The 27,152-nt window shown below is 36.6% G+C and overlaps 2 protein-coding genes across 3 annotated transcripts; one reads left to right on the top strand and one right to left on the bottom strand.

Moving 5' to 3' along the window:
• Positions 1–4,832: 4,832 nt before the first annotated feature.
• LOC139115565 (lipid droplet-associated hydrolase-like) lies at positions 4,833–14,547 on the bottom strand. The gene is made up of 6 exons (XM_070677800.1): positions 14,428–14,547; positions 12,771–12,940; positions 11,799–11,939; positions 10,108–10,218; positions 8,125–8,354; positions 4,833–6,459 (listed from the first exon to the last, which is right to left on the bottom strand). The coding sequence occupies exons 2-6, from the start codon at positions 12,937–12,939 to the stop codon at positions 6,124–6,126; spliced, it is 987 nt and encodes a 328-aa protein (XP_070533901.1). The 5' UTR covers position 12,940; positions 14,428–14,547; the 3' UTR covers positions 4,833–6,123.
• Positions 14,548–14,700: 153 nt separating this feature from the next.
• LOC139115566 (ubiquinol-cytochrome-c reductase complex assembly factor 1-like) lies at positions 14,701–25,751 on the top strand. 2 transcript variants are annotated; one of them, XM_070677801.1, is made up of 9 exons: positions 14,701–14,976; positions 15,687–15,800; positions 17,022–17,114; positions 19,051–19,123; positions 19,552–19,609; positions 20,566–20,674; positions 20,977–21,054; positions 22,505–22,618; positions 23,118–25,751. In XM_070677801.1, the coding sequence occupies exons 1-9, from the start codon at positions 14,887–14,889 to the stop codon at positions 23,292–23,294; spliced, it is 906 nt and encodes a 301-aa protein (XP_070533902.1). In that variant the 5' UTR covers positions 14,701–14,886; the 3' UTR covers positions 23,295–25,751. The 2 variants fall into 2 exon arrangements, with proteins under 2 accessions (XP_070533902.1, XP_070533904.1); XM_070677803.1 differs by having other exon boundaries at positions 14,701–14,985.
• The last annotated feature ends 1,401 nt before the right edge of the window (positions 25,752–27,152 follow it).

The raw sequence follows: 27,152 nt of genomic DNA, 5'->3' as shown, positions 1-27,152 counted from the left end.
CCTTTGACCGCAGTTCCTACGACTCCCTCCCTTTAAGATGTGGACACGGTCGCTTCGTTTTTGTCATTCCTTCCAGCATTCAATCGTTTGACTATATGTATTTATCAAATGCAAATAAACTAATACCATGAAATCATTTAAATCGATATGCATTGCGCAATTGCCACTACTCCTGTGTCCCCTCAGCTGCCAGCTTGATCAAAAAATACTGGAGATAACACTAGATTCAGAAAGAGAATGAACTACTTTGCGTTTTTTGAAATTTGAATAATTTGCATTTTACAGATTTTTTTTCAGATCTGCTACTTTGTTTCATATTATGAAAGTAATAGACTAGCCTAACTGTCGTTACATGTAATATATATATATATATATATATATATATATATATATATATATATATATATATATATATATATATATATATATATATATATATATATATATATATATATATTCATTCATTCATTCCAATCTATGGCCATTTTTACTGACTCCCTGACAAACCGACCACAGAATCTTTGGAGCTCATTAAGACGAATATATCATGGCTTTCATGCATATGCCATTACAACAATTGCCTATCTAGCCATCGAAGTATAAATGTCAAGCATTTTAGTAATTGACATCAACACAATCTCAAATAGATTCAGTATAGGAGATATTATTATCGTATCATTTCTGGGTATCATTGCCGCTAATTTTCTTTGACGGGCTTTTTCATTTCTTGCGGGCCTTGTAGCGGGTCTTTTGTAACATAGTATCCCATGGTTACGTGCGTTGGCGTATGAAACACGCGCGAATGAACGTGCCGCGGTTCTCTGAATGGGTACAACAGTGGAGTCGATTTGGAGAGCGTGGGTTCGTAACTTTCTCTTTCACAGAATTGAGGTGTCGTATTTTAACCTTCGGGATTGTCTGTGAAAGGAGAACATTTATTGTCCTGAAAAAAGCGAACTGAAGAAAACCGTTTTGCCAATAAAAAAGATCACAGCCAGTTATCGAAACCTTCTGACGTAGTAAAGCGGAAATGGATGCATTCTCCCTGAAAACGAGTATGGTGCTTTTACTTTTGGATAGTTTGCTTCAAGATAAGGAACTATCGAAATAAGCAATTATTATTATTTTTTTGAAACATGCTGAGTAAATTAACTTAGGCCGTCTTATTTTTGTGAGTCCTAATGTCCTATACAATCGAGAATGTCGGCCATTTTGAATTTCAAATATATGTAAATTATGATAGTGAGGATAATTACCTCCAAAATTTTGACGGTGAACTTTGATATTTATTTTTGATTTTGAAAGACAAAAATGAGTTTTCTTGAGCTAAAGTATGGGTGAAAGTTTAAAACAGTTATTCTCAAAATGCCTTCTGTCTAAGATAGAACGTGCAGCTGGTATTCGACTCTCATTTTTACAATACTTTACCGCTGATTGTGGGGACTTTGAAGTCTGTTGAGTATTAAAGGGAGGATGTGGTCGGAACTTTGCTCAAAGGTTGCCAGGGACCCCTACGACCGATGTAAACACCGTATCTAGGGTACGTTGGAGATTGATGAAAGTTAAAACATGTATGTTAACAATTGCTGTCGTGAAATTTAAATGTTGCATGCTATATTGACTTGATCCATTAAGACATCATGTATAAAATACATTGTTTGTCAACAAGAAAGTCGCACAAGCGCAGTTCCCACGACCCTCTCCCTTTATACGAAGTTTCATCGTCTTGTTTTTGTGAAAATCGAAAATTTATTTGTTTCTGTCGAGTTACTACAACGATAAAGGCCAGTTTTGAATGCATTTATCGATAGGTACTTGTAATTTGTTTCTCGTTGTACAAAATTTGCATGATGACGCCTGATTCTTATTCTTGATATTGAAAGGGAGATATTTAAAGTTTCCTAATGGTCACTTTCAGCAAAAGTTAATCGGGTACATATTGCCATGACAATAACCAACACGATTGGAACTAATTTGGGATAAATGGATTTTCATATTTTTAAATTTCTCAAAAGTGTTAGGTGCCGTACAGCCGAATGTTTCAATATTACAAATTACTCATAAAAACAAGTGCGTATTGTAAAAAGAAAAGCATATGAGATTACTTTTGTAGATTAAATCGACATTATTTCACCATCCAATTATCCCAAATTAGTTTCAATCATGTTAACAATAGTAACAAAAGTAGAAAACTGAAACTTCCAAGTTAATGTATATGATGGTATATAAAATGTGTCTTTTGATACGAACCATCACCGTTTCAGTATTCTGCAGATTAAATCCTTGGTAATTGATTTGGTCGATCAAATTTACGCGCTCACAGGTAAGCTTATACGCGGCCGGTGGTCATATTTGAGTTGCAGCTATGATTTGTTGAAATCTAAGCTATGCTTTCGTCGCCAATACTCTGTGGTCATTCTTCGGTGAACATTTTACATAAGTGGTAGTTGGTTTGTCAAATCATCTGATATCGAAAATAATGGAAAGAGATACAGCTAACGGGCGGGTTTTAAGTAGAAACGGCAAAAACAACAATAACAACAACAACAACAAAACATTAAAGAAAACAATCGACGGTTTTGTATCATTCATGATTGGCGGGTACTTCATCGGAATCAACTTAGTAATTTACTTGGGTAAACTAAATCTACTCACCCCAACGCACTACCAACTATTTAGAAACACCTCTTTTACATGTTTTCGTCTAGATTTTGAAAATTTAATGTATTGGGGCGGGGACAGCTCCACATCGAAACCATTTTCACGTTATGGGTAATTCTCGTGTGAAGCGTAATTATTTTCTGTCAAACGTTTATATGGATTTTCCTTGTCAGATCCAATCACGGATCGTCGTAGTATTTCGCCATAATAATATTGCCATACTCCGAAGAAAAAATGACAGTCGAAAACACAAACAAAACGCTTCAGATGGGAATCCCAAATTACACAAAATTGTTCGATGTGTGGAGCCGCCTCTCCGACTCTGAATACACTCGAATTTATTAAATTGAAAGCGTTCCATAACACTTATTATGATGTTTTGTGAACTCTCCAGAATACTGTGAAGTACTATTTGTTGCGGAGAAAGTAATTATAATCTTCTCGTTTCTATAGCTCTGATTAGCGTGCAGCCTATTAGTAACGATGCTGATGAAACCATTGATGCGAGGGCGGCCCTTTCCATGCGTACGAGTTACGCGTTAATGACCACCTACTTTGTCGCTCACGTGATTAGACTTCGAAATGTTCTTGCTTTTTCGTTGACTCCTAAAAACAGAGAGTAACAATATAAGGAAAGAATTAAGCCCATCTTTACATTTTAATTTGATTTTAAATCGTTATCTCATAATTTGCTATTCGCTGATTGCATCCTTTTACGATAATCTCTGCAAAATCATATGACCAGACTTGTTCAGATCTACTTTCACCATTTGAATGCCCTTCTACATATGTGAAGTGAATGTGAAGTGAAGTGAATTTTATTTTTCACCAGAAATATGTAGACAAAATGTATACATGTACGAAAGAGAAGACACAAGTAATCTTAAATCTGGTGAGGGTCACAGAAATAGTTCTCAAGAGTCGAGTCCGTGTCCCTAAGAAAAAAATTTACAGACAGATAGTTAACGTGGCTATGTTGGATGGCAAATTTGTATGTACATGGTGAAAACGTAAAACATTTGCTGTACAAAAGGAGACAACTGAAGTGAAATCGTAGGCTCTTTTACATGTTTACAATAACGGCATAAAAATATTATGTTCAGGAAAATCGAACAAATATTTATCAATGGTCTAGAAGGTAAGCTTTCAGTGTTTTTTTAAATACAATTCTACTTGAAATACTTTTGATATAGCATGGGATGTAATTCTAGCGGTAGGTAGCTGAGTATTTTACGCCATGTTTACTTTGTGTCAGATTTACTCTAGGTACATAAAAATTGTCTTGTTTGGAAAAGCGAGTTGGGTGATTGTGGGATATTGAATCTAAATAGTAGGCACACTGGCCATGTAACAAATCAAAAATAAAATATACAAGTATGAAATTTACATACATGTAGTTTTAAATTGTCTAAGATTCATGTTTTGTCCGGTCATATTGCAAAATCATCGCCTCCGCATAGTTAACCTATCGTCCTCTCCATCAGGAAAAATCTCCATTTCAAGACAAACACTTAAATTTATAGGTCAACATGTGAGAGTGAATAAATCATGGTCGAGAAGAGTTCACAAAGATGTGAGATGCGAATACCTCGAGGCACCGCTCACCTCCATACCTACCTACTCCATTTAACGGTTGATCGATTCTTGGTCGCGCCCTCTGACAACATCATCGCGGCTCTTGGGCTAAATTTTCTAGTATTGGCAAGATTGTGCCGGTACAATATATATTGATGACTTGTGTTCACAAAAAGGCACGATTAATATTGCTCCAAAGAAACTCTCACTTTTCGTTTAATGACACGTTCATTCTTCAAACTGCGGTAAACTTCGCTACTTTCAAAGTGTTACGCCTATATATAATGAGCCACAATGAATAAAAAATGGAGCGATGATTTTGCTAAGGATTTTGCTAAGGTTTGCCACTGTACAGGTGATCGTGGCAGGATCCACTTCCAACGTTATCTCTGTGACGATCTTGTCAACAAGGCCATGTGCATGCATCACAGCCATGGGCAAGGTTATATTCTGTGACAATCTTGTCAATAAGGACTTGTGTATGTATCACAGCTATGGTCACACTGACAACCATTGGCGTTTATGTAGTCGCGTATTGACACGAGATCATAGCAGAGAGTGGATATTTCAAACAAACCCACACGTATGTCTGCTCATTGTATTGTAGTTGTCATGTACTTTATTTTCCATACCAAGACGCCTACTATAGAATTTAAACACGACATATCTGATTTAAAATAACAAACGAGGTTGTACACTATAGGATAGATAGCATGTCTTGTAGTCAATACAGACATCATGAACATATTTGCAATCATGTAAAAGTATGGACATAAATCGTGGACCTCAGAATTACAATAAAATGTCTTTATTTAATATTAAATTAATTTTCAAAACTTTAAAATGAAACCAGAATCTACCTATGTTTATAGGCACACATTTTTCATGGTCATTATGCTGATAAAATCATACTTGTGATAATATTTTTCTTTACAAGAATGAATGTTAAATATTTTAAAAAATGACATCGTGATCTGAATTGCAGAAGCCCTCTTAAAGCATATATTTTTATGACGTGAATTCAAATTAAATAATCGGTGAAATTTTCAACAGTCTTTTCTCAACAGCTTCAAATTTAGAAAACAGCTCGTCATTCTTTTACAATGTTATTACATCAAGAATTTCAGACTTCAAGAGTTGGTGAAAAGTGCGTGAGGTGCAGTAGCATTGCATCAGAACAAACAGTTGTGGATCGAAAACAGAAGCTCATTTTTCTTTGTTTTGGGGATTGAATTTTTTACTGTCTCGGAATGTGATTATTTCGTCCTGGATGACAGTAATAGCCAATCAATGGAATGGTCTCACTAAACTTGCAGCTGTTTTAAAAGAATGAAGGCCGAGGTCTGGATAAACAAAAGAAAATGCAAAACTTAACACTGATGGCGCTCACGGCATCATTTTCATCGAGATGAACAATGTCACAGAATGCAGAGTACGAGATAGTTTGTTAATAATATATTACAGATTTCTTTGCTGATATCTTTTTTTGCAGGGCACACTTGTATTCACGATTGTATCCTCATTGTACAGCAAGAAAAAAAAACTTTTTAGGTCCTCAAAAACTCCAGCATTAACCCTTTCACTATAAAGGTTTGGTCCAAATCCATTCTTTTCACTGGTGAATTTGGACCTGTGTACAGAGACACAGGGGGTGAAAAGTTGGTTGAATATTCACCATGGAAAACCCTTCCCCTTTGATATTTTATAATGTCAGTGAACCAAAATCACATGCACATTGTTAAACTTTGATACACGCAAGATAAAACCGTAACAAAGTGGAAAATGGCATGGCTGTGCATTCTAAGACGATTATATACTTGTAGACATTTTGATCAATCACATTAATGGGAATATTTTCAAAAAAATGATGAGGTTGGTTTTTAAAATTCATTTGTGAATTTTTGTGACTTCGTCTTTGATCCAGCTCCACACCATATCTGCCATCTCTTCACTTGACTCCAGGCAGAATGCGTGTTTGAATCCCCTCTTACACAGCCTGATGTCGCCATGGGGAAATATGCGCTTCATTTTCTCATAGTAGCTGACGGGACACCAATGGTCGGTGGCTCCGTAATAGAAGAGCAGCTTGGGTAGGTGGTGACGGATGGTTTCCAAATCCGGAAGGACGACTTCCTTCATCTCACAAGCTGCCATGTACATCTGATTTGAGACACACACAGGACTGAAGAGATTCATGGTTGCATTGTAGGTGCACGGTGCCACCTGAGAAAGATGGGAAAAAGAAATTTGATTTACCGCTATTTGTGAGGCAAGCCAGGCTCATTGAATTATGAATATGAGAATAACAATTAGATCTCTCCTTCATGTCTACACAAAAAAGACACTGTGAACAAAATCTGAAAGCCTCATTGTATTTTTTATGTAAATTACCATCCCATACAGCACTGTAATTATAGCCTTCTATTGTAGTTCACTGGTGCAACAGTAAGTGCCAAATTTACAAAAAGTGGTTAAGCTACACATAGGTGTAGAAGGCAAACATCAAAGCGCCCTCTTAAGGTCACAACACAAACCTGCAGATGACACGATACTATAAATTTGTCAACTCTGCAGAGAATGATCAAGAGTTCTGACTCAATCCTTTCACTCCCATGTTCATGTACAGAAGTCTGGCTTCCCATAGAAGACAGCCAACTGTACCAAACTTTAGAGGTAAAAAGGCGTTTCCACATACAGATGCTATAACAAATTCTAAAACTGTGTCACAATGTTCAGTTGGAAAGCACTGTACAAAAGACTACATTTCTGTAACTTTTGATTCTTTCACTGCCAGACTGTGGTACATCTATGTAATTGTAGGCATCATAGGGCAGTGGTTAGGGTACAGGACTCATGGGATAGTGAGTTCAACATCTGGTAAGGCCAAAAAAACAATTGTGCTGTTCCGATAACATGGTTTTCAAAAATATGGTAGTAGGTTGGCGGGAATTTTTTTTTCCAAAATATTTTTATTTTTAAATATGCATTTTTCAGGGGTTCAGTGCGATCAAACACTGGCCACAACATTTCCAGAAAAATGTATCATATATATAAAAGGAAAAAACATAAAAGACATCCTCGTTCCAGCAAAAATCAAATGCCAAGTAACAAACGCGTGATTTTACTGTTTTTTTCTTTCTTTTTTTTAACTTCCCTGTTTATGTAGCTCTCTACAAAGTTTAGGGTCGGCAGGTAAAAAATATGGTAGGTCAGGTTATTGGAACAGCACAATGTTTTTTGTTTGGCCTTAGAACATAGTAACTGAGCCACCTATTGTCATCGGAGGATGAGTTTTTGAGACTCCTGTGTGGTGTTGTGCCCTGAAGCACATTGGTTGAATGTATATAGGAATGTGTGAGTGACATAGATCTCATACGGCCCTGCAACTATGATAGATGGAGTGCATGAAACTTAAAGTAGTATGGACCTCAAAAACTGAAAGACTTTAACTTTTGCTCAAACTTTCCTAAATGAAACTTTTGACCATTCTCTTACCAAATCAAGAATAAAATCTGGGGTCACCATGCAAAATTTGGTACTACAGAGACAAATTACCTAAGAGTAGGATTTCCTGATATTTGAAATTCAAAATGGCTGCCATCCCTGTGTTAACTCTTCGGGGAAAAATAAAAAACAAATTTCTGATTTTTGGAAAACGAATATGGTAAAAGCTTTTTTTGCACCAAGAGCTTTAAAATGAGCCCCTACAAGTGGTGGATCAGAATAGATAAAGTTTGAATGCCCGAATATCTGTCCCGAGGCACGTTAAATTATATATTACTACTTCAAAATTAGTTACTTACTAATTGTCAGCAGGATAGTTTGACCTGTCTACGGGCAAATGAAATGGTAGGGATGAAAGCATTGATACAGTACACTCTGACTCACGTTTCGGCCTCTGAAGTACCACAGGATGAGGCTCCACTGGACGTGTGCTGAGAGGTAGGACAGTAAAACTACAGGTAAAAGAGCTGCCCATCGCAGGTAGACCAGGATAGGGGCCATCCATGTGCCTTTGGGTGAATCCCACATTCCCTCGATGGTTGGAAACAGCATGATGCATTTTAAGACATTAAGATGAGGCATTCTCTTGAGAATTTCTAGAATGAAATAGCATCCTGTGGAGAAGAGATTGGTCAGGTTATTAGAACTTGGCATTGAAAATGAGTCTTTGGAGAAACAAAAGAGACGAACGTAAATAGTTTGGGATGATGAGACTGGCCTACTCTTCACTGGGCACTTGTTTATGTCTTACTATTAAAAGGCTATTGACCAAATCAACTCTTGAGGTCTCTTATGGTAGTTTGTGCCTCGAAAATGAAAAACTTAAGCTTTTGCTAAAACTTTCCTCAAGCAAACTTTCGACCACTCTCTTTCGAAATCAAGTTTTAAAATCGGGAGTCAACTGACAAAGTTTGATACCACAGAAGCAACCTACCAGATGTTTAATTTAGACTTTCTCACACCTCCTCGTCTCTTACGCAGTTCTATCCTAAACCATATGGTGATGCACCCTCAACAGTCTTTCTAGCAAGCAAGGCTCACTGAGCCAGCCGGGTTAAAGCATAGTGGAACCTAGCTAACTTCACTGGCTTGCTGAGTCGAGCTTTGCTCAGCTCAACTGCTGAGGATGCTGGGATGGTCTGAGGAGTTGCCAGCGAGGGGCTGTGAGAGTGTCTACATTTCAATATACATGTAATTCAAAATGGCCACCATCCTTGTGTTAATTATCTCTAGGGGTAAAAGTAAAATTCTTGATTTTCAGAAATTCTGGAGACAATATTATTTACCCAATAACTTTCAAAATGAGCCCCACAAGTGATAGGCCAACAGAATATTGTTAAAGTTTGAGAGTCTGAATATCTGTCCTCGAGGCGCAATTTGCGTTATGCGTGACCAGCAATCTGTTCTCTTGCCTTGTAAGTTTAATCACTATGTGAGCTCTGAGTTACAATTGTCATGCTTTGATGTGTATATCTGGGACCAGCAAAGCAAGTTGGCTTTTGCCAGTTCACCACTATTGATGTGATCAGCCATAAACAATGGAGTTGTTCCACTCATTCTTAGAAAGCATGACAGATTGTGCTGAACTTTCATCCTTCAATTTCTCAATGGAGATATGAAGAAGCCAATACACTTGTGGCAAGTTTGGAGATGCACTGTATTCTTTTGGGTCGTAGCTGCTTGCCATCGGTCGTATACAGTGTGTCAACTTAGGACCAATATGCTCTTTATGCAACATTAGACTGTCGACAGTCATTTGTGCCATTTTCATCATTGCAGTAACACTGGACATGACTGAGTCATGAGCCGATGTCTTTTGTCAGGAAGGGTCTAGTGGCTTGTAAGAGTCCCTCGTGCCTTTGACATTTGCACTCATACCTTCAGCATTCATAATTTGCGCCTTTGGCACTACATTACAATTCCCCCCCCCCCCACCAACCCCAGTATGTGTAAGAACTACAACAATAATAGAAAAAAGTCAACAGTCTATGCAAGATTAACAGACCTTTGATAGAGCAATGTTTTCTAAAGTCAAGAAAATTTTACATATGACATACTGGTATAGGAATAACTCAATATTTCCAGAGATTCCAAATTTTACTCGAGAGATGGACTGTACTGTACTGCAATACATTAAGAAAAACACTCCCATAATAAAACTTTATAAAAGATGAATGTAATTTTGATGTCATTTTCGTAATAGATTGACAAAAGAAAGCTGTAGTTGCAGTGGATTATCCATCAGATCTGTTTCTTTGGCAAAATGGTGATGTACCGGTATTTCCAGGGACATTCAACAGAATTGTCAGCACGGAGTGTCTATACGCATGTATAACCATACATTTTTGTCAGGGGGATAAGACTTACCTATAGAATGTCCTATAAGAATTAGTTTTTTTTCAGGTGGCACATACTTGTCAATAAATTCTACCTTGTGTTTGACTTGGCCTTTCAAAGTATATTTACTGTCATCAGTGTCTGAAATGAACATTTACATGAAACATGGTAAAGGAATTAATGTTGAGAGTCCAAGACATGAAAATTCTTTTGACATTGTGGTTTCTCATTGCAGGTATTATTCCAGAGTTCCTGTCGGCAAACATTCATAGAAATATGGTACTGGGCCAGTGTTGTTGAAAGCAAGCTAGGAAACAATCTGGGCACTTTTTTATTAAGATCATAATTAACCCCTTGAGTGCTATAAATTTTTCCACCAAAATTTTTGTGCAAAATTTTACCATTTTTTTATGAAATTATTGTAATTTTTTGACAATTTTGGACCAAATGGACATTACTTTTCATTGGCTACAGTTTTTTATCAAAATTTTGGAAAAAATATGAAAAAATTGTCTGGGTTACATTTTATAAAGGCAGCAAAAATTGACTTTGGCGCTCAAAGGGTTAATAAATCCTTGCAGGCTTACTCACTGCTATCATAGCTGTCACGATTTGCAATGATTGTGGACTCATATACCTCTAGCCTTAAAAAAAATACCACTCAAGTGATTTTTTTACAAGGAACCTCAGGAAATGTACTGTCAGGCCAATTTTGATTGTTAGGCAACCAGTTGGAAAATGATAAAACATAAACCACGGGCCTTGATTTTTCTCCTCCAGTAATTTCAATCATAATTGGACAATTCTGATGTCATTACTAACAAGTATTTATATTTTGTTGACTTTTTGTTCTTAATTTTGCATTTTCCAAGCAAAATCCAAGTAGAAGGTTATTTACAAAACACCGAGCATTATGTCTGAGTAAAACATACCATAGAAGCATTGTCTGTGACACCCAAGATCTCAGACATTACTTAGCTCTTAGCAGATTTACATCATATTGATCTATGAGGACATGACTGATTCCTGTGTTTTTTTTTTGAAACCTCATCATTACACACCTTTCAAAGTTGAATTTTACAAACAAAATAAAATATAGTATTTTTGGAACTGCCCAGAAAATTCGCTGGGGTGCGCGATTGCATGCAGTCTACCGGTTGATATGTATCCACAATATGTCAGCTGCAGGAGAAATGAACTGTATTTCTATTTTGCTTTGCAGAGCTTGACCAGTCTACATATTGATTATCACTAGACAGGCAAACATTTGAATTGCCCATGTAATCAATATAATCAAAGCAGGTACTGGTATAGACTTTTGGTTCAAGTCTGTGAATTTTAAAAAAATAAAATCATTGGCAACAGATTTTCTTGTGTCTCTCCTATTTCATACAAACCTATTTGAAATTTGGCAGCTCAGGTCAGGTTTTCTCAGTGACTGAACACGTTACCTTTGAGTCTGCATAGTAGTGAGTTAGTTTCTGCCGGATTGATGGGTGAAACTCTTCTGTATTGCACACACCCATTCACACATTTCATAATGAAAACAGACCACAAATCACTGCGTTCACCCCACTCACATGTTCACAAATCACAGACTTGAACCAAGTCTAGTATACCAGTAATGTTAATGGTAAAAGCAGTGATGTTACTGGATTGGCAGGTCAGGCATCTTGAGCCCTCTGGTGTTGAAAGACCTACCTTCTAAAATTTCTACTTACTCCAGTTCCAATGAGTTTTCTTCATGTCAGGGGTCATCTCATGACCTGCATGTGAAATTCCCCAGACCGGTACCTGCCGTCCACTTGCTTCATACAGAGTCTCCATAAATAACTCATAAAATCCGACCACACCTGGGTTCCCTGAGGAAAATGGATGCACATCACCTTGTTATTGTGCATTTTTTGAATAAATATTTCAACAAAACAGAAAACTAATTTTCCGGTGTGTTTCAAGTTGAAATGCCATTTTGAAATGTAACTGAGTACAAGAAATAGCAGAGGCCCTGGAATGTCAAGTATACAGACATAAAATGTAGCAGTCTGGCAGTCATATAATAACACCTCATAAAAAGAAGTTAAAACACTGCATTGGTGCAAATATACAAAAAAGGCAACAAGCTGGATTTTCACAATAAAAACAGAAAAGTGAGATAAACTTGGGATAAACGCTGAGTGAGGAGTTGTTCCACACCAAATGTTTTTATCCTGATTTTATCCAAATTTTGTGATTTTTATCATTAAAATAAGTCAGTCGGGTAGCAGTATTATAATAATCAAAATACACGATATATGATGTCTGCTTCAATAAACTTTAATCAGTCAACATCTGCGCAGATTCACCGATGGTGATTTGAACTAAGAAATATCAAACCTTCATTTTTATACTAGAATAGGAAATTATGATTTACGGCAAAAATATAATGTATTCCTGTGAGATCACGGGAACACACATGTGAGGTGTATGTAGGTACTACATAACAGTGAAACTATGATGGCATATGCATTGCTGCTGTACCCCAATATGATTTCTCAACCATTTCAACCCATTTCCCTGTGTGCGGATTCAACCATCCTGTTGAAAACAATAAGGAAGTATCCACATCTGGTGGTAATCGGGTCAATATACCATATCAACGATAATTAAAAAAAACAACGGGTACATTTACTGGCTTACTGCCCTATCCACTGTACCTGGTATAACAAGTACTAGTACATCATGCTCCTTGGAATGCGAGCCATGATGTGCATGCACTCTGTGGTGGCTTTCCTTCTCTTCACGATCATACTTTAGAACATGAGTGTTGACTCCGTTGACAGTGACATATTCTGAATAACATATCGAGTCTTCGTCAGCAGCCATTCTGTTTGCAAAATAATTACCAGATTAGTCATCATTTATAATATAAGCACTATTATCTGTAACTGTTGATGTATCTTTTCACTATTTCTATTCAGTTTGGAAAGTGCAGATTTCGATTCTACTCCCAAGATCATGATGAAATACCTTGTATTCAGCTTGTTAACACTGCCTGTATGTATAATGCTTTATATTATTCTTGATAACCAAATGCTAAGTCCCGACTAGAATTCATTTGTCAAAAGTGTTGTGAATTGTTCAAAATCTAATAGCGTTGATCATGATTTTAGGTTTGTACTAAATATAGCTGCATGTGCGCGACATCGGACAAAATTCAGACAAATTTTGTTGTTGCAAGCATGGCTGTTGTTGCAGCTTGTAGTCTGAGCCATAAATTAATACAAATTAGCGTGACTTTTAGTAGCCATTTTAACACTGGCAGGTTTTATTTTTGGTCGTTCTTGCGGCAAATGCAGACAAATATTTATTTATGCATATTAATGAGAGAAAACACTGACATCATTTACGATCAGCGATATTTGTCGACAAGGCTAGAACTTTACATTTCAGCATGATTTAGGAGGAAAAATAAGATATACATGAGTTTCATGGAATAGCAATTTTGAAAATATTATCCAGAGTTGCAGCCACACAAAGAGATTGCATGTGTATGTGATGATCATACAAGATCTTAACATTTTCTGCATTTCCATCCTTGTCCTTTTTCAGTTGTTTTACATCCAATGATAGGGCCATTTGTAAATGACGTGATTGAGTTCTTTCATTAATATGCAAAAACAAACATTTTTCTGCAAAATTTATATTACATTTTTAAAAAATTAAACACGCAAGAGAAAGATGAAGATAGCTTCATTTGCAACTGCACATTCTATGATTAACACTAGGAAAGATACGTTCATGGCTCATATTACAAGCTACAATAACAGCCACGCATGCAACATTGACAAAATTTGTCTGAGGTTTTAGCAGCAGTGTCAACATTCCCTGCAGATACAGTAATAAACCTGTAATGGCGAACAGCCCGTTTCGCATTGTCAGTCCATTAATATATTTTGTATGGCAGCTGCTATGAGACTAATTAATGAATCGTGTAGAATAGAGTCTGCTGTACTATTGTGATAATCTCCTGACAGAAATGCTTGAGTTGAGATTGAAATTGTTCGAAGCTGCGAAGGTAAGTTCTTCTCATACATTGATATCAACCAACAAATATTTTTCTTTTTTAGCATTTCAGAGTTAATAATTTGAGATTTATATTTCGCAGCATGGAGGTAGGTCTCTACTACCTCCATGTTCGCAGTATGTAGATCGAGTATAAACTTGAAGATGAAGAGTTGTGCAAGTCACGTACATTACGTTTTTCATTACTTTCTCACAAAATAGCCGAGATTTAATGTTAATTCCTGGACAGATTAGGACAATGTTCGATAGCAAGGCGAGAGTACTAGCTATGATAAGAAGAATTAATACCTGCAACGCTGATATTGTGAAATTGGCCGTCTGCTACTGCCGGCGTGTTGACCTTTGAACTACAATTTCCTATGAATGGATGAGGAATGGATATGGCCTCCAACGACAGGCCGGTTTAGACCGGTTATCCCGGCGGGCTTAATTCAGCATGCGAAGACTGATATTAACCGAGCTTAGGTGCAAAATATCTAGTCAGGGTTTTCTGATCTTAAGGTTAGCTCCAATAATCTGATACGGCACCGTTTTGCTCTTATAAACGGTTGTTTTCGTAAGTTGTTGATTGCTTTGCCAAAGTACGGTTCCAACAAACAAACGAACATAGGTCAAAGTTGACTGGTGAGAAGGTTGCACGTTTACGTGAACGTGTTATGTGAATGTGAATGCGTTTCGTAACCTGCTGCATTCAGAATTCGAGAGGCCCGGAAAGATCAAGGAGCTGTTCTCTGCTGAGGTGGAAAGATGTCGACATTGACGTCGAGCCTTCGTTTGGTGGCAATTTCGTCCGTTCGAACATTTTCGAAACATTCCTCGTCGTCATGTGGGAATAAGGTGAGTAAAGTGCGTACCACATGTTTAGGTCCCTTTCGTAACTTTTACCTGTACTACTTACAGGACATCAATTCAAAATACAGCTATGAGCTCTGCGGTTTTATTTATTTTCGTTACAATAGTACAAGGTCGGTTTTGTGATATTGTATTGAAATGAACTTTCTGTAGACAGTGTAGTATTTGCGGGCACGACGTCCCATCACTGATGTAGATGACACTGGGCCACAGTTCGTTCGATAAGTCGGACTGTGTAGGTGTAGGTGTTCACTCGGTCCAACGTATGCTGTTTCTCGCACCTATTTTCTCTGAGGGTCCGACAGACAAATATTGTTTCTAGACAACTTAACCAAGTTCTGATATTAATAAAGGAGCGCGGTTTGCATTTCGTTTTATCATAGAACTTATTTTAAAAAAACATATTGGACGCTTGTTCAGAAAAAAATTATCCACGATGTCAAAAAGTATTAAAAAGGCGGGGGGGGGGGGGGAGATACGTAAAACAAAGAGGTGGTAAGCAAATTGCATCATCACCAGTTCTCACATACTTACACTCGTGACTGTACACACGGGCAACGAAACGTGTATGTTTACGTCTTTGATGTATAAATTTTGATGAGATGGGCCTTCTTGTATAGTCTTTTTTAATTTCCATTGTTTATTTCATAAATTTCCCTCCTAATTCTCATTCCGTCTATCTTTTTTAAAATCAGATCTTAAAGTTACACCAACCCCTCGCAGCAACCCGGTGTCTGTGTACAACATCAGTAATGTCAACACAACCCATGCACTCAGTGAAATGGATTTCAACAACACCTATAAAACAGGTAAGATATTTGGGCGGGAAAAGTCAAACATCAACAAAAAGTAAAAATAAATATCCTATTGTTGTTCTGAACCAGGTACCACTCAAATGGCAATTCAGTGTGGAAATTTACTGTATGTTGCACTGAGAGCTTTTGTAAGTGGCAGATATTTTATGTTTTCTTGACATCCTGATCACACTTGATTTCAATCAATTGACCTCACGACTTCAAATTAATTTTGGAGTTCCTGATTTGATTGCATACTCAAAAAAAATTGAGAGAAAGAAGTCTGTCTAATATTTGTGGTCTGGAGATCATTTGCAAGATGCAAAAAAGGGTTGTATCATTTTTCCCTTTGAAGGACACTGTCTATGTAAACATTGCGTTGACCTAGGCTAGCTGTGTGTAGGATATTCACCTTCCTGTATGGTAATGAGATTCTGCCATTATAATAATAGTTCGTTGTCCTTCTGGTGGCCTTGTATGCCATTAAACATGAACCACTCTAGGTGCTGTGCTAGATTTGTCAGTATAAACACAAGTAATTTTATTTTACTCAGTTTACATTTATAATGTTGCTGTATCTGCAGGATTAGCACTTAAGTGTCGCCAGAAAGCTTGATTAATGTAATGATTTCAAAGTAAAATCAGATAAATCTGTATGAAACAGCCTGAAATTTCAAACACAAAAGCAGTATTAAAATTTAAGGAGATAGCAAAATAGCAGCGTATATACTAGTATATTACTACAGATTGCATGTTGGTATTTTGGTTAAAATCAATCAAGTGCAGTATGAAGCTAATAATAGAGTGATGCATCTTTGTTTGAAAAATTATATCTTTCTTTGTTCAGTGTGTTTTCAGTTGGCAGTCTTTCACTCACGGCTATCAATCTACATCATACTCTTTTTAAGCAAATGTATGAACATGCATTTGACATTCACACTACTGAGGAAATGACCTTTGTTTTGATGCATTCACATAGATGCATCTGAAAACTTTAAGGGCAACAAACATAGAGGTCAATACTTCTTAGAATGGAATTTGAAAGCAGAATCAGTGTCACCTTGAGCTAAAAGTTTAAAATGTAGAGAGGTCGTTGACATTGATGCACATGAACTCTATATGATAATCAGGGCATGAACTATCCTTGACAGTCAAAGCTGGGCCAGCTTAGTCTTCTGTGCTGGATACAACCTCACGCCTCAGTGACGCTCTTTTTTTTCCCTTTTAATGTTTCAGACACCAAAAAGACAGCTGAAGCTAGAAAAACCAAGTCTCATGTCAAGACTCAAAGATGGAATGGGTATAAGCTCCATGAAATACAACAGATTTGTAAGTTGTGTTTTTCATACCAAAACACATTAGTAAACTATAACAAAAATACAGTGTTCAGTGTAATTTACAACATACGCAAACAGACATTTTTTATAAAGACCAGAGGGAGAAGTTCATGCTTTAAGAATGCCACGTAGTTGTTCTCCAGTATTTTAAAAAGTACAAGTGATTTCTTGAGTTGACAAATTAAATTTTGTAGTCATAAATCAATAGAGCCAGACAAAATAAAGATAAGACTGTAGAATATTTTAAAGCAGTTAATTCTGTAAAATGCAAATACCGGTAGTTGACCCCAAAGTTTTTTTTGGTGATATACACACGGAGATATATAAATCACACGGGCTAAAATCATTTCACCCTGGTCAGTAGAAAAAGGACACAAGTGAACGTCACAGACTACAGATGGCTGGCAAACTCTAAATTATTTGGCCTGCATTTGCAGTAGTGTGTTTACCATTTCAATAGGCTGGATTCAATAAATATTACGTAATTGACTCGTGGCCTTGTGTAGTCACATGTGAGTTTGACGCTTCAGACAAGCCGTTATGTAATCATGCACAGACTGGATCTGACCAGTCTGTCTTGGTGCACAGTGAACAAAGCACAAAAGCTCAGTCGTTATAAACTCCCATTAAATTGGATTTTTGCGTCCACAATCATGAATAAAATTGAATATACTGTATACTGTTGTTCAAATTTGTTTATGCTTGTTGTTGTTTCATTGCCAATATTGTAAGTGCTTGTACAAAAAAATTTGGCTTCAACAACATCATATCTATTGAAATATTTAGGCTTTCGCCATGATACTGAACTTCCGAACTCTCAAATTAAAACACTCATGATTGCACTGACTAGATACTAGTCCAGTGGTTCCAATGTGGCAATTTTGTTCATGAAGTGACAAATTAGTATTCTTCTATGATATTGTATTCAAAGAAACAACAAACATTTATAAACAACAACAAACATACATGTTACCGGTATTTATCCATAAGAACACAATACAAATAACAAAAATTTAAGTGTTATTATTAGTTCAATCTACCAAAACAACACTTTGGGCTACTTGTGAAAAAAGCCTCATCCAGATATGACTTTTCACCAACCAGATTACAGAGTACCGGTATCTAAGAGAATTTCTTTGCAAGAATATGCTGGCTTTTTGTTGTACATTCTGACATCTTGGTTCTATTCTTAATCATTGTTCATCAATATCTATGCAATAAAGTTGACAGAGCGATGTTTTGTCATCTTTACTTGAAACTGTGATACTTTTGCTAAATCACTGAAAGGTGATGTGAAAGACTAAAGCAGAACATTTAGCTTCTTCAAAACCTAAAAAAATGAAGAAAATCATTTGGAGTCATAACGGTTGTCAAATAGTGTTCAATACTCCATGTCATAAAATATACATTGATATTTATAAAATTGTTCAGAAATATTAAACATGCTGCCCAAGTTTATATAGTCCCATTCTTTGAGCATTCCATCTCTGTGCTATGTGTTTTATGATTTCATTGTGACATTTCCCCAGTAAGCATCACATAGATATGTTTGTGTTTCTTTACACTGTTTCCAAACATGATTGGGTTTTGAAGAGGCTGGAAATAAAGAAGAAAAGTTCTATTAAACAAACTATAAGTTGAACAACAAGTTCTGAAGAAACAAACTACAAGTCGCAGACAGTTGCTGTATACACATTACCACTCGTTAATGGTGGCAATGCTATTGTGAAAATTTATCCATGCAGAGCTACAAGCAAAGCTCCAACAATTAGCTCAGCATGCTTGGGTGTGAAAAACATTGCTAACTTTCAAAATTAACAAAGAAGAGTACAAATGACAAAAATATCATGTTGGTGAAATTATGAGTCATTGCGTCTTCCTTTAAATAAGACATTGCTGACCCTATACTTTTCTCTTTGTACCTTCAGAGACTGAGAATATCAGGGAAAAACTTATATGTAAGCTGTGTTGAAGGTATAGACATTGAAACTTTCTTTAGAGGTGAGTTGAAGAGATTCCACAGCCAAAATGAATATTTGATTTGGGAGTGTGGAAATTTAGTATACTTTTCCAAATTTTTTAAATCTCATATTTCCTCCTTTTTTCCTGTGTCATTTTTCATTTTAAAGGTTATGTATCCATTGGGGGTTGATTTTGTAATTTATGAATTGTATCTTATACCATAGAGCTTTGAATCTTAATGTTATGGCATTCATTTATGTGAAGTACATGTTTATCCATGAACATCATTAAAATATGCAAATCTAGTTGCAATGACTCATTACCTTGCTTTCCAATTCCCTGGAATATATTGATAGAATTCCAGACAATCCTATTCAGAAATCACTTATTGCATGCTTAGTTGACATGATCAAATTTTGTAACTTTATTTTAATGATTCATTTGGTTTTTTTTGCCCTTTTTTGCAGTATGTAATTTACCTGACACATTTTACTCCTGGTTCTTGGTTACGCAGCTTCATGTATGGTAAGTATGTGGTTGCTGTGGTAATACTGATTTGCATATTGTTGCTTGCTTGAGGACAGACACTTTCAATTGACTATTTCCATGACCTCTCCATGACCTTTACCCTCCTGGTTGTTGTGGCTGAGTGAAATATTCCATATTCAGCATTCGCATAACCAGATATGAAAAGTTGCTGATAAGTTGCTCTTGCATTTGAGAATAAAATTCAAAGAATACAGAGAACTTTTTAACCAAACTACTAGATTCTTAATGAAAATGGAAGGATACCGACAAGGTCATGTAGGAAATGGAAAATGACCAATTGCCTAGCTCTCAATAATTGAATAGAGGTTGTGTTGCAAATTTACGAATATATGGCATCAGCATTTCCCAATAGAAACATTAAAATTACGTAACGTTACTTGAAATGTTATCATCTCACAGATGTAAATTTTTGAGCATTATACCATAAATTACGATCTAAGATGTGACAATATGAGCATGTTGAAATTTTTAAGGCATCTTCCTTGCGCTAATACACTTTAAGGGTCTTTCCATTTGAAATCTGAAAAACATGTTGTGACAAATTGTGAAAATAACCACGATGATATGGGTATGCAGCAATCATGAATGTGAGATACGTAATGGAGGCACTGTTGGTTCATGGGTACCTCATCAGTCAGACAATGGATTGAATAAAAAATTAATAAATACACTGACAAAAATTTGCAATAAAAAGAGTTTAACCCTTTTAGGCCTAAACTCCTATGTATAGGGCTTATTCTGGTAAGTTTATCAGAAAGTCAGGCCTGAAAGGGTTGGGATGTATAACAATAGGGTTATCATTGAAATACTGCATAGAACGCACCTAGATACTACGGTAGTCTTGTACATGACCGTTGTGCTTATGCCCTGGTGCAAACTTTGATGTACTTTCATTATAAAATAGTGATGATTTGTGTGTTTCTTTGTCACAGGATGTGTATGGTTCGACTCAAGAGAGAAGGCAGAGAAGGCAAATACATTACGCACTACCTCGTCATATCAATGTGGCACGACATCCAGGAAAGAGGCAGAGTTTTAGGGGTGAGAGAAACTTTGGTATTGTAACCAAGTATTCTGTGTGTGGTTTCCAAAATAGCTGTATTTGAATAAGTGAAAAGATAATTTTGAAAAACAACAGTATTCTGAGTCCTGACAATTATTCAACCATGCAGCAATCAAAATGACACTGCTGTTCCTTCAAGTAATTTTAGCAATGAGATAATAATATGCAGGATTATTGGAAACATGGTACAATTTCGTCAAATTTGTCTGTTCTGATCCATTTATGTCAAAACATTGAAATGCTTCAGGTGAGTGATTTTGATGCATTTCTTCACTGACAGGTCAATTCAATCAAAATGAAGGAAGCTCTTCGACAAATGCTTGGACAGTTTCAAGGTGTTCTCTTCGCATATGATGAGGTGAGTGACTCTTTTGTTCGCATCTGACCTTTGACCTATGTCTGTGAGTTTGAACTTTTATCTGCACTGTGTCGGAGGCGTGCATCCAACACTTCAATTTACCTGTTATTTCAAATTTGAGCCTTGGCAGAGTTCTTCCACTTGCACAGGCTTTTAATTTGAATAGAACGTTTACAAGTAATTGGTAGTTCTTGTCACTCCTGTTGTGTGTGTGTATGAGCGTGTGCACGTATCTCTTCTGTGGTAGCTTCTGTAGAGAACATCTTTTAACTGTTTTTCACAATAATAATGTCACTGTTGCATAGACTTGCTCCTTTGTGTAACACAAAGGAACATGTCTCTGCCACAGTGACATTCTAATGGTGAACAACAGTCTGTTTTTGAAATGTCAATAGTTCCAGGGTATGTACCCTTGTCACAGCATGAAAAGAGACTGAGAAGCATCTGTGATTCCCAGGGTGACCAAGGTCATTCCATTCAAAGTCAAATTCACAAGTATCTATTTCTCACAGGGAGTTTTTGCCAGATGTCTACTGAACTATTGTAGGTTTCTCTTTTCCTGCTGAACAGTACAGACTTTGTATCATACTTGCCTATCAGGTTGTCTTGTCTCATTCAATCTTTGTCAGCCATGAGTGGTCAGACGAATTTTCTAATTACTCCATTTTTTCTTAGGTTCATAAATAGTATCATTGATTTTTGCCGTGGTGGTGTATTGATCGTGTGTGAAAGATTTAGCATCTCAGAACTGTGAAAAGATAAAATAAATCTTTGAAGAGAGGATTGTGAAAAATCTTAAAATTCCAAAATGATGAAAAGCAATGTCCAAGGAAGGAAATACAAGGATGTCGGTGACTAATTCATGTGTTGATCTATCATTACATCTCTGACTTTAAGGCTGATCAGATGTTTATGGAATGTGTTTGATGCTTAAAGTGGTGGTTTGGAAGTGCATTGTTCAAGCACTCACAGTCAGTCAACCCCAAGCCCCACCACCATCCCTCTTTTGCGTCTCCCGTTATGGTTGAACTTGAAGTGAACCATTGAAGTAGGTTAGGTTGTACTCATGATAAGACAAGTACAGGGCCAGTAGCTGCAATTACAGTTTCATGTTCTATTCACCAAAGCATGTTGATATACACAGTATTCAGCTTGTACATGTGTAGACTGCATTGTTTTTGTTGACAAGTGAATTTTGGTCTGAACTAGAATTCATATGTAAACCATAATAGTGCATAACAGTGCCTTTGGCACATATAGACGTTGTGTGGACAAGCAAAATAGTGTATGTTTCAACATGCCTTTGGTGGTAGAGTAAGAACTTGCTATTAACATACAAAACAAAATTTTGAAAAAAATGATGAAAAGTTGCAGCTACTGGTCCTTAAATGTGGTGCATATTATACAGATGGTTTGCCAGCTGACTCACATCATCTTCTCTCATTGTCAGGGATTGTTGTCCAGTGACAGAGTCTTAGCGGCGTCTCTCTGGAGGAATTTATTTGCTAAACAGTGCAAAGATCCACAACACCTTGTGAATATGGTTGAATATGTCAGGCAACAGGTATGTCAGTTTTTACTCTGTTTCTTTTATTGCAGTAACAATTCCAAATCAAAGTTAACGTTAAAAATTCATAGGTTTTTCCTGTGGGTGTGAAAGGGGGGGGGGGGATAAATACCTATTGATGTACCTATCTATGTACCAGTATGTATGTATGTTTGTATTTGTGTGTGTGTTTATGTATGTATGTATGTATGTATGTGTAATGTCCACAGGTATGTGTATATTGTATGTCTGCATGTATGTGTGTGGGTATGTGTATGTATATGTATCTCTGTATGCTTGTCATAGTTTATTCATTTTTTGAAAATCTGCCGCCTTGCCTTCCTATTTGACAAAAAGCAGTAGTTTATCACATACAGTGCCACCCTCATCTTTCATCGTATTATGGGAAAATTATAGCATGGGCAATATTCCCCTTTACTGTTAGATTTTAGCTGGATTCAGCGGCAGGAAGAATATATTGTACCAATGTTGAACTTTTTCTGTTGTGTTTCCACAGATACAGTACCTGGACACACTAGATTCAAACCAGCTCATACAACGCGGCAGAGTAAAATGGCTGCCGTTCACAGGGGAGATACCACAAGTAGATGAAATTCCAAACTTTGAAGGAGACAGACCACTACAAGATCCTCTAGCCATGCCTGGTGACATTGACAGGGTGCCAGGAGTCTGATTTCTTTGAGTGCCCCTGCATTTTACAGTTTCATCACCCCTACTGACCCCATGGAATAATCCACTGTTGTCTTCATAAAGAGATTTGTCAACTTTCACAGCGACATGAGGGGTCTTACTTTATAGTCACAATCTTCAAAAGTGTGTTGTTGCAACGCTGTGTTAAATAACTGTTCGAATTTTAGATACAGCTAAATTGAGAATCAGATTCTGTGGTATATTTACCCATTCTATATCTTTCTGATTGAGTGGGTGTCACAGGGATTTCTTTTCAAAGTGAGGCCCAGAGTTACTAGTATCTGAAATAGAATCCCATGCTGTTGCTTGGCATAGATTCAGCATTTTAAATGGTTCACAAACATTTCTGGCAGTCCAATGACATGACAGGTCGAAGCTGAATTGACTTTGCCCAAAAATTACGATAATGATACAGTCCAAATATGTCCACTCGGTAACAATTTCTATCAGTACATCCTCCTGATCAATTTTCATCGTTAGGCCTATTTCTTTTGTAACAGTCCAGGCAAATGGTAAACTGATGTATTCAGAGTTTTTAAGATGGCCAGTCTCAACTATATAGCTCATGTGTTACAATATGCTACTTATGTGACTGATACAATCAAATTTATGAGTTTATTTTTGAAATGCCAATCTCAAACCAGTTGATGGACATATCTAGGCACTTGAAGACCAATACTCTGCAAAATGATGGCTTTGATGAAGAGATGACAATATGACAAATACACATCCTTATGCCCCATGGCGATCTCTCACAACTCTGATGTAATTTAATATTCAGATATACAAATAGTTTTGACAAGTTCCACCAACTTCACAAGCAACAGAAAATCTATAGCTTTATGATTTTGCCAATCAGAAGTATGGAGGGAAAGCTTGTGTACTTTGTAAACGCTGTAATAATCTGATTGAAAGCAGGGTACTTGTCAGAGGTCTCTAAAAAGTCTTGGAACTCTGTTAACAACTGTTACTTTGTCCCTGTCATGATAGCATACATATACCTCCTACTTACAGTCATTCCACACATGGGGGACTGACGTATACTGAAATCACTGGGAGCCTCACTAACACTTTCTTGCTCTTTAGCCTCAACAGGAACCGTGAGGACCAATATTCCTCTGAAATAGGGACACAATACCCAAGTATACATTTCCTTCACCAATCAAAAATTACAGAGTTGAAGAAAACGTAGAAAACACTGGATATTCGTAAATTGCTCAAATAACCGTGAGAACTGACGTAAATTGTTGAAGACTACCTAAACTTCTGTATCTACAAAACATTTCTGAGAGCTTTACTTATAAAATCAATGACAGAATTTGACAATGTGTGTGATTTACTCAGAATTTTGCAAAAATTCTGAAGTGACTTGGAGGAGAAATAAATTCTTAAAACCAACTTGTGAAGCTATTTCGAAATTTGATGAATTTTAGTGTTAATGCTGATCTTTTGTAGTATTTGTAGCAATGATAATGCTCATCGTGCATGTACAATGTATCCTGACTTTAACAGAATTAAAAAAAAAACAGTCATTGAAATGACTGCAGTGACAGTGTAGGGTAAACTGTTGCCGTCTGATTTCGGAGTTGTCATCTTCAAGCCTAATAGTGTGAAAGTGTCAATTTTTCATGAGGATTTAAGTCCACAATTTTTTGATGTGTTCGACATTCTCACTTGCATTTAAATTCAATAATTCACCAGTAAAACAGTAGAATCCATGGTAATTTAAGATTTTCACTGGAATTGTATCTCTCAGTGAAACTACAGAAAATCAGTCCTGGCTAACAATTAATGCCATGCATGGCAACAAGTTACATCAAATCAATTCTTGTCAGTTTAATATGTGCATCTGATGTTATTCACAAGATTATTTATACTTTCGAATGGGTCATTTACAAGTTCAATACCTGTTTATTCTCTTCTGTCAGAATACAATGGATGACTGTTCATGTAAGTTTTGAATTTTAGAGAATGAAATCTTTCTTGTTTTGCCCCACGAGGAGTAACCCCAATACAATTTAAATAGTGGTATAACCCCATTTACTTCAATGCTTTGGTTGGACCTACGTACATGGAAATGGGTATGACAGGATCAATTCCAACATGTTGTAAGTTTCCAAAGAAAAAAATGCAGACGTGTTTTAAATTTAAATTTACAAGATGTTTTATACATGTTAATTTGGCATTATATTTGCTTCTCCAATTTTTTTCTTCATAAAATAAGAAATCAGGGATTTGATATTTCTGATGGGTTATGTTATTTTGACTGCATCCAGAAATGCCAAGATCAAATATTGTTTTGTTTATTTTTGTCTTTTGCAGTTCTGTGTGTTATGTACATGAACTACTTCATAAAGGGCTGCTTGTGTTTGTGTTCAATGACCTGGATTGTTGTTGTTACTTCAGAGATTAAAGTATTTACCACTTCTGAACTTGATAATGAGCCTGAGTTATTCTTCCCCCACCGACTATGACAATGGCATGAGTAAGTTTGTGTGGAAATGAATGTCATTTGTGGCATTGCAAAATTCTCTTTCGCAAATCATGAATTATTGTTTAAGCTGAATACATGGATTCAAACATAGTTGTCTTGAAACTGTTTAAGGTAGTTTGCACCTTGAAAAGATTTAGACTTTTGCTGAAACTTTCTGAAAACAAAGTTTAAAATGTTTCTTTTTGAAATCAAGAGTAAAAATAGGGGGTTGCCATGCAAAATGTGGTACTAGAGAAGCAAATCACCCAATATTTACCAACTGTAGCTGTAAATTAGAAATACCTACCTGTTACAAAGTGTTTGCTGTATGTGGAAAAATAAAATTCATGATTTTCAAAAAACAAGTGAAATTTTTTCAAGCTCCATGAACTTTAAAATGAGCCCCCACAAGTGGTAGTCAAATAACATATTGTCAAAGTTTGAGAGTCCCTGAGGTGCATTCTACCTTAATTGAACATGACATTGTTAAATATGCCTTGTTGGTGACAACAGTTACTTCACACAAAAACAAGAGATCAATGTCTTCTTACCTTTACACATCATAAACTGTGCTCGATGTAACTTCTTTTGATTATTGACATTTTGACAAACAGATGTGCAACTCCTCACTTTACAAATAACAATACTATGAAACTGAAATTTTGGAGGAAAAAATATTTCGATGAATCGATATTGGTTAAGTGGCTAAACAAACTCTTTATTCCACCAAAACGAGTATTAACAGAAAATGTGGTTTCAACTTTCATAAGAAAGCCCATTATACCTTTCAAAATCAGTAGCAACTTTCTCTATAAAAGACGTGGGAGATGCTTTCCAACTTTGCTGCCATAGGTGTCTTCTTATCGGTCAAGCAAATGCTTACGAATACGCAACAATCCGTTGTGCATAGTTAAGGTACCGTTCAGTTTTTACGGCGGGGGGGGGGGGGGCCGGCAAAATCCAGGGGGGGGGGGGGTCATCATAATTTTGGAATCCGCAAAGGGGGGTCATCGCTTTTTCACTGGTAGGAAAGGGGGGGTCACCACATTTTCAAAAACATAATACCAACAATAAAGTTCACTTTATGCCATGGCCATGATCGACCCTCTTTACCGGCGGGCCGCCTTCGGCGCCCCACTACAATAAATATACATTATGTATTACCCATGACCCTCTTAACGGGCAGACGCCTTTGGCGGCCCACTCCAATTAGGTTTACTTCATGCAATGGCCATGATTGACCCTATTTACCGGGGGGCCGCCTGCGGCGGCCCACTACAATAAATTGACTTTATGTAATACCCCACGGCAATCTTACCGTAAAATTCCCAATTGAATCCTCAGCTTGTATTAGAAACATTTTTGAGG

This window comes from Ptychodera flava, chromosome 17 (genome assembly GCF_041260155.1).
Source record: "Ptychodera flava strain L36383 chromosome 17, AS_Pfla_20210202, whole genome shotgun sequence".
In the NCBI taxonomy this organism is placed as follows: Eukaryota; Metazoa; Hemichordata; class Enteropneusta; family Ptychoderidae; genus Ptychodera; species Ptychodera flava.
This window is presented reverse-complemented; position numbering and strand designations above follow the sequence as displayed.

Bases quoted from the DNA above. Each gene is read 5' to 3' on its own strand.
- LOC139115566 (XM_070677803.1), top strand. From the start codon at position 14,887: ATGTCGACATTGACGTCGAGCCTTCGTTTGGTGGCAATTTCGTCCGTT. The intron at 19,610-20,565 runs GTAAGTATGTGG...TCTTTGTCACAG, and splicing joins GTTACGCAGCTTCATGTATG to GATGTGTATGGTTCGACTCA. The intron at 21,055-22,504 runs GTGAGTGACTCT...TCTCATTGTCAG, and splicing joins TTCTCTTCGCATATGATGAG to GGATTGTTGTCCAGTGACAG.
- LOC139115565 (XM_070677800.1), bottom strand. From the start codon at position 12,939: ATGGCTGCTGACGAAGACTCGATATGTTATTCAGAATATGTCACTGTC. The intron at 11,940-12,770 runs GTACAGTGGATA...CATTTTCCTCAG, and splicing joins ACTAGTACTTGTTATACCAG to GGAACCCAGGTGTGGTCGGA. The intron at 10,219-11,798 runs GTAAGTAGAAAT...TGTTCATTTCAG, and splicing joins GAAAACTCATTGGAACTGGA to ACACTGATGACAGTAAATAT.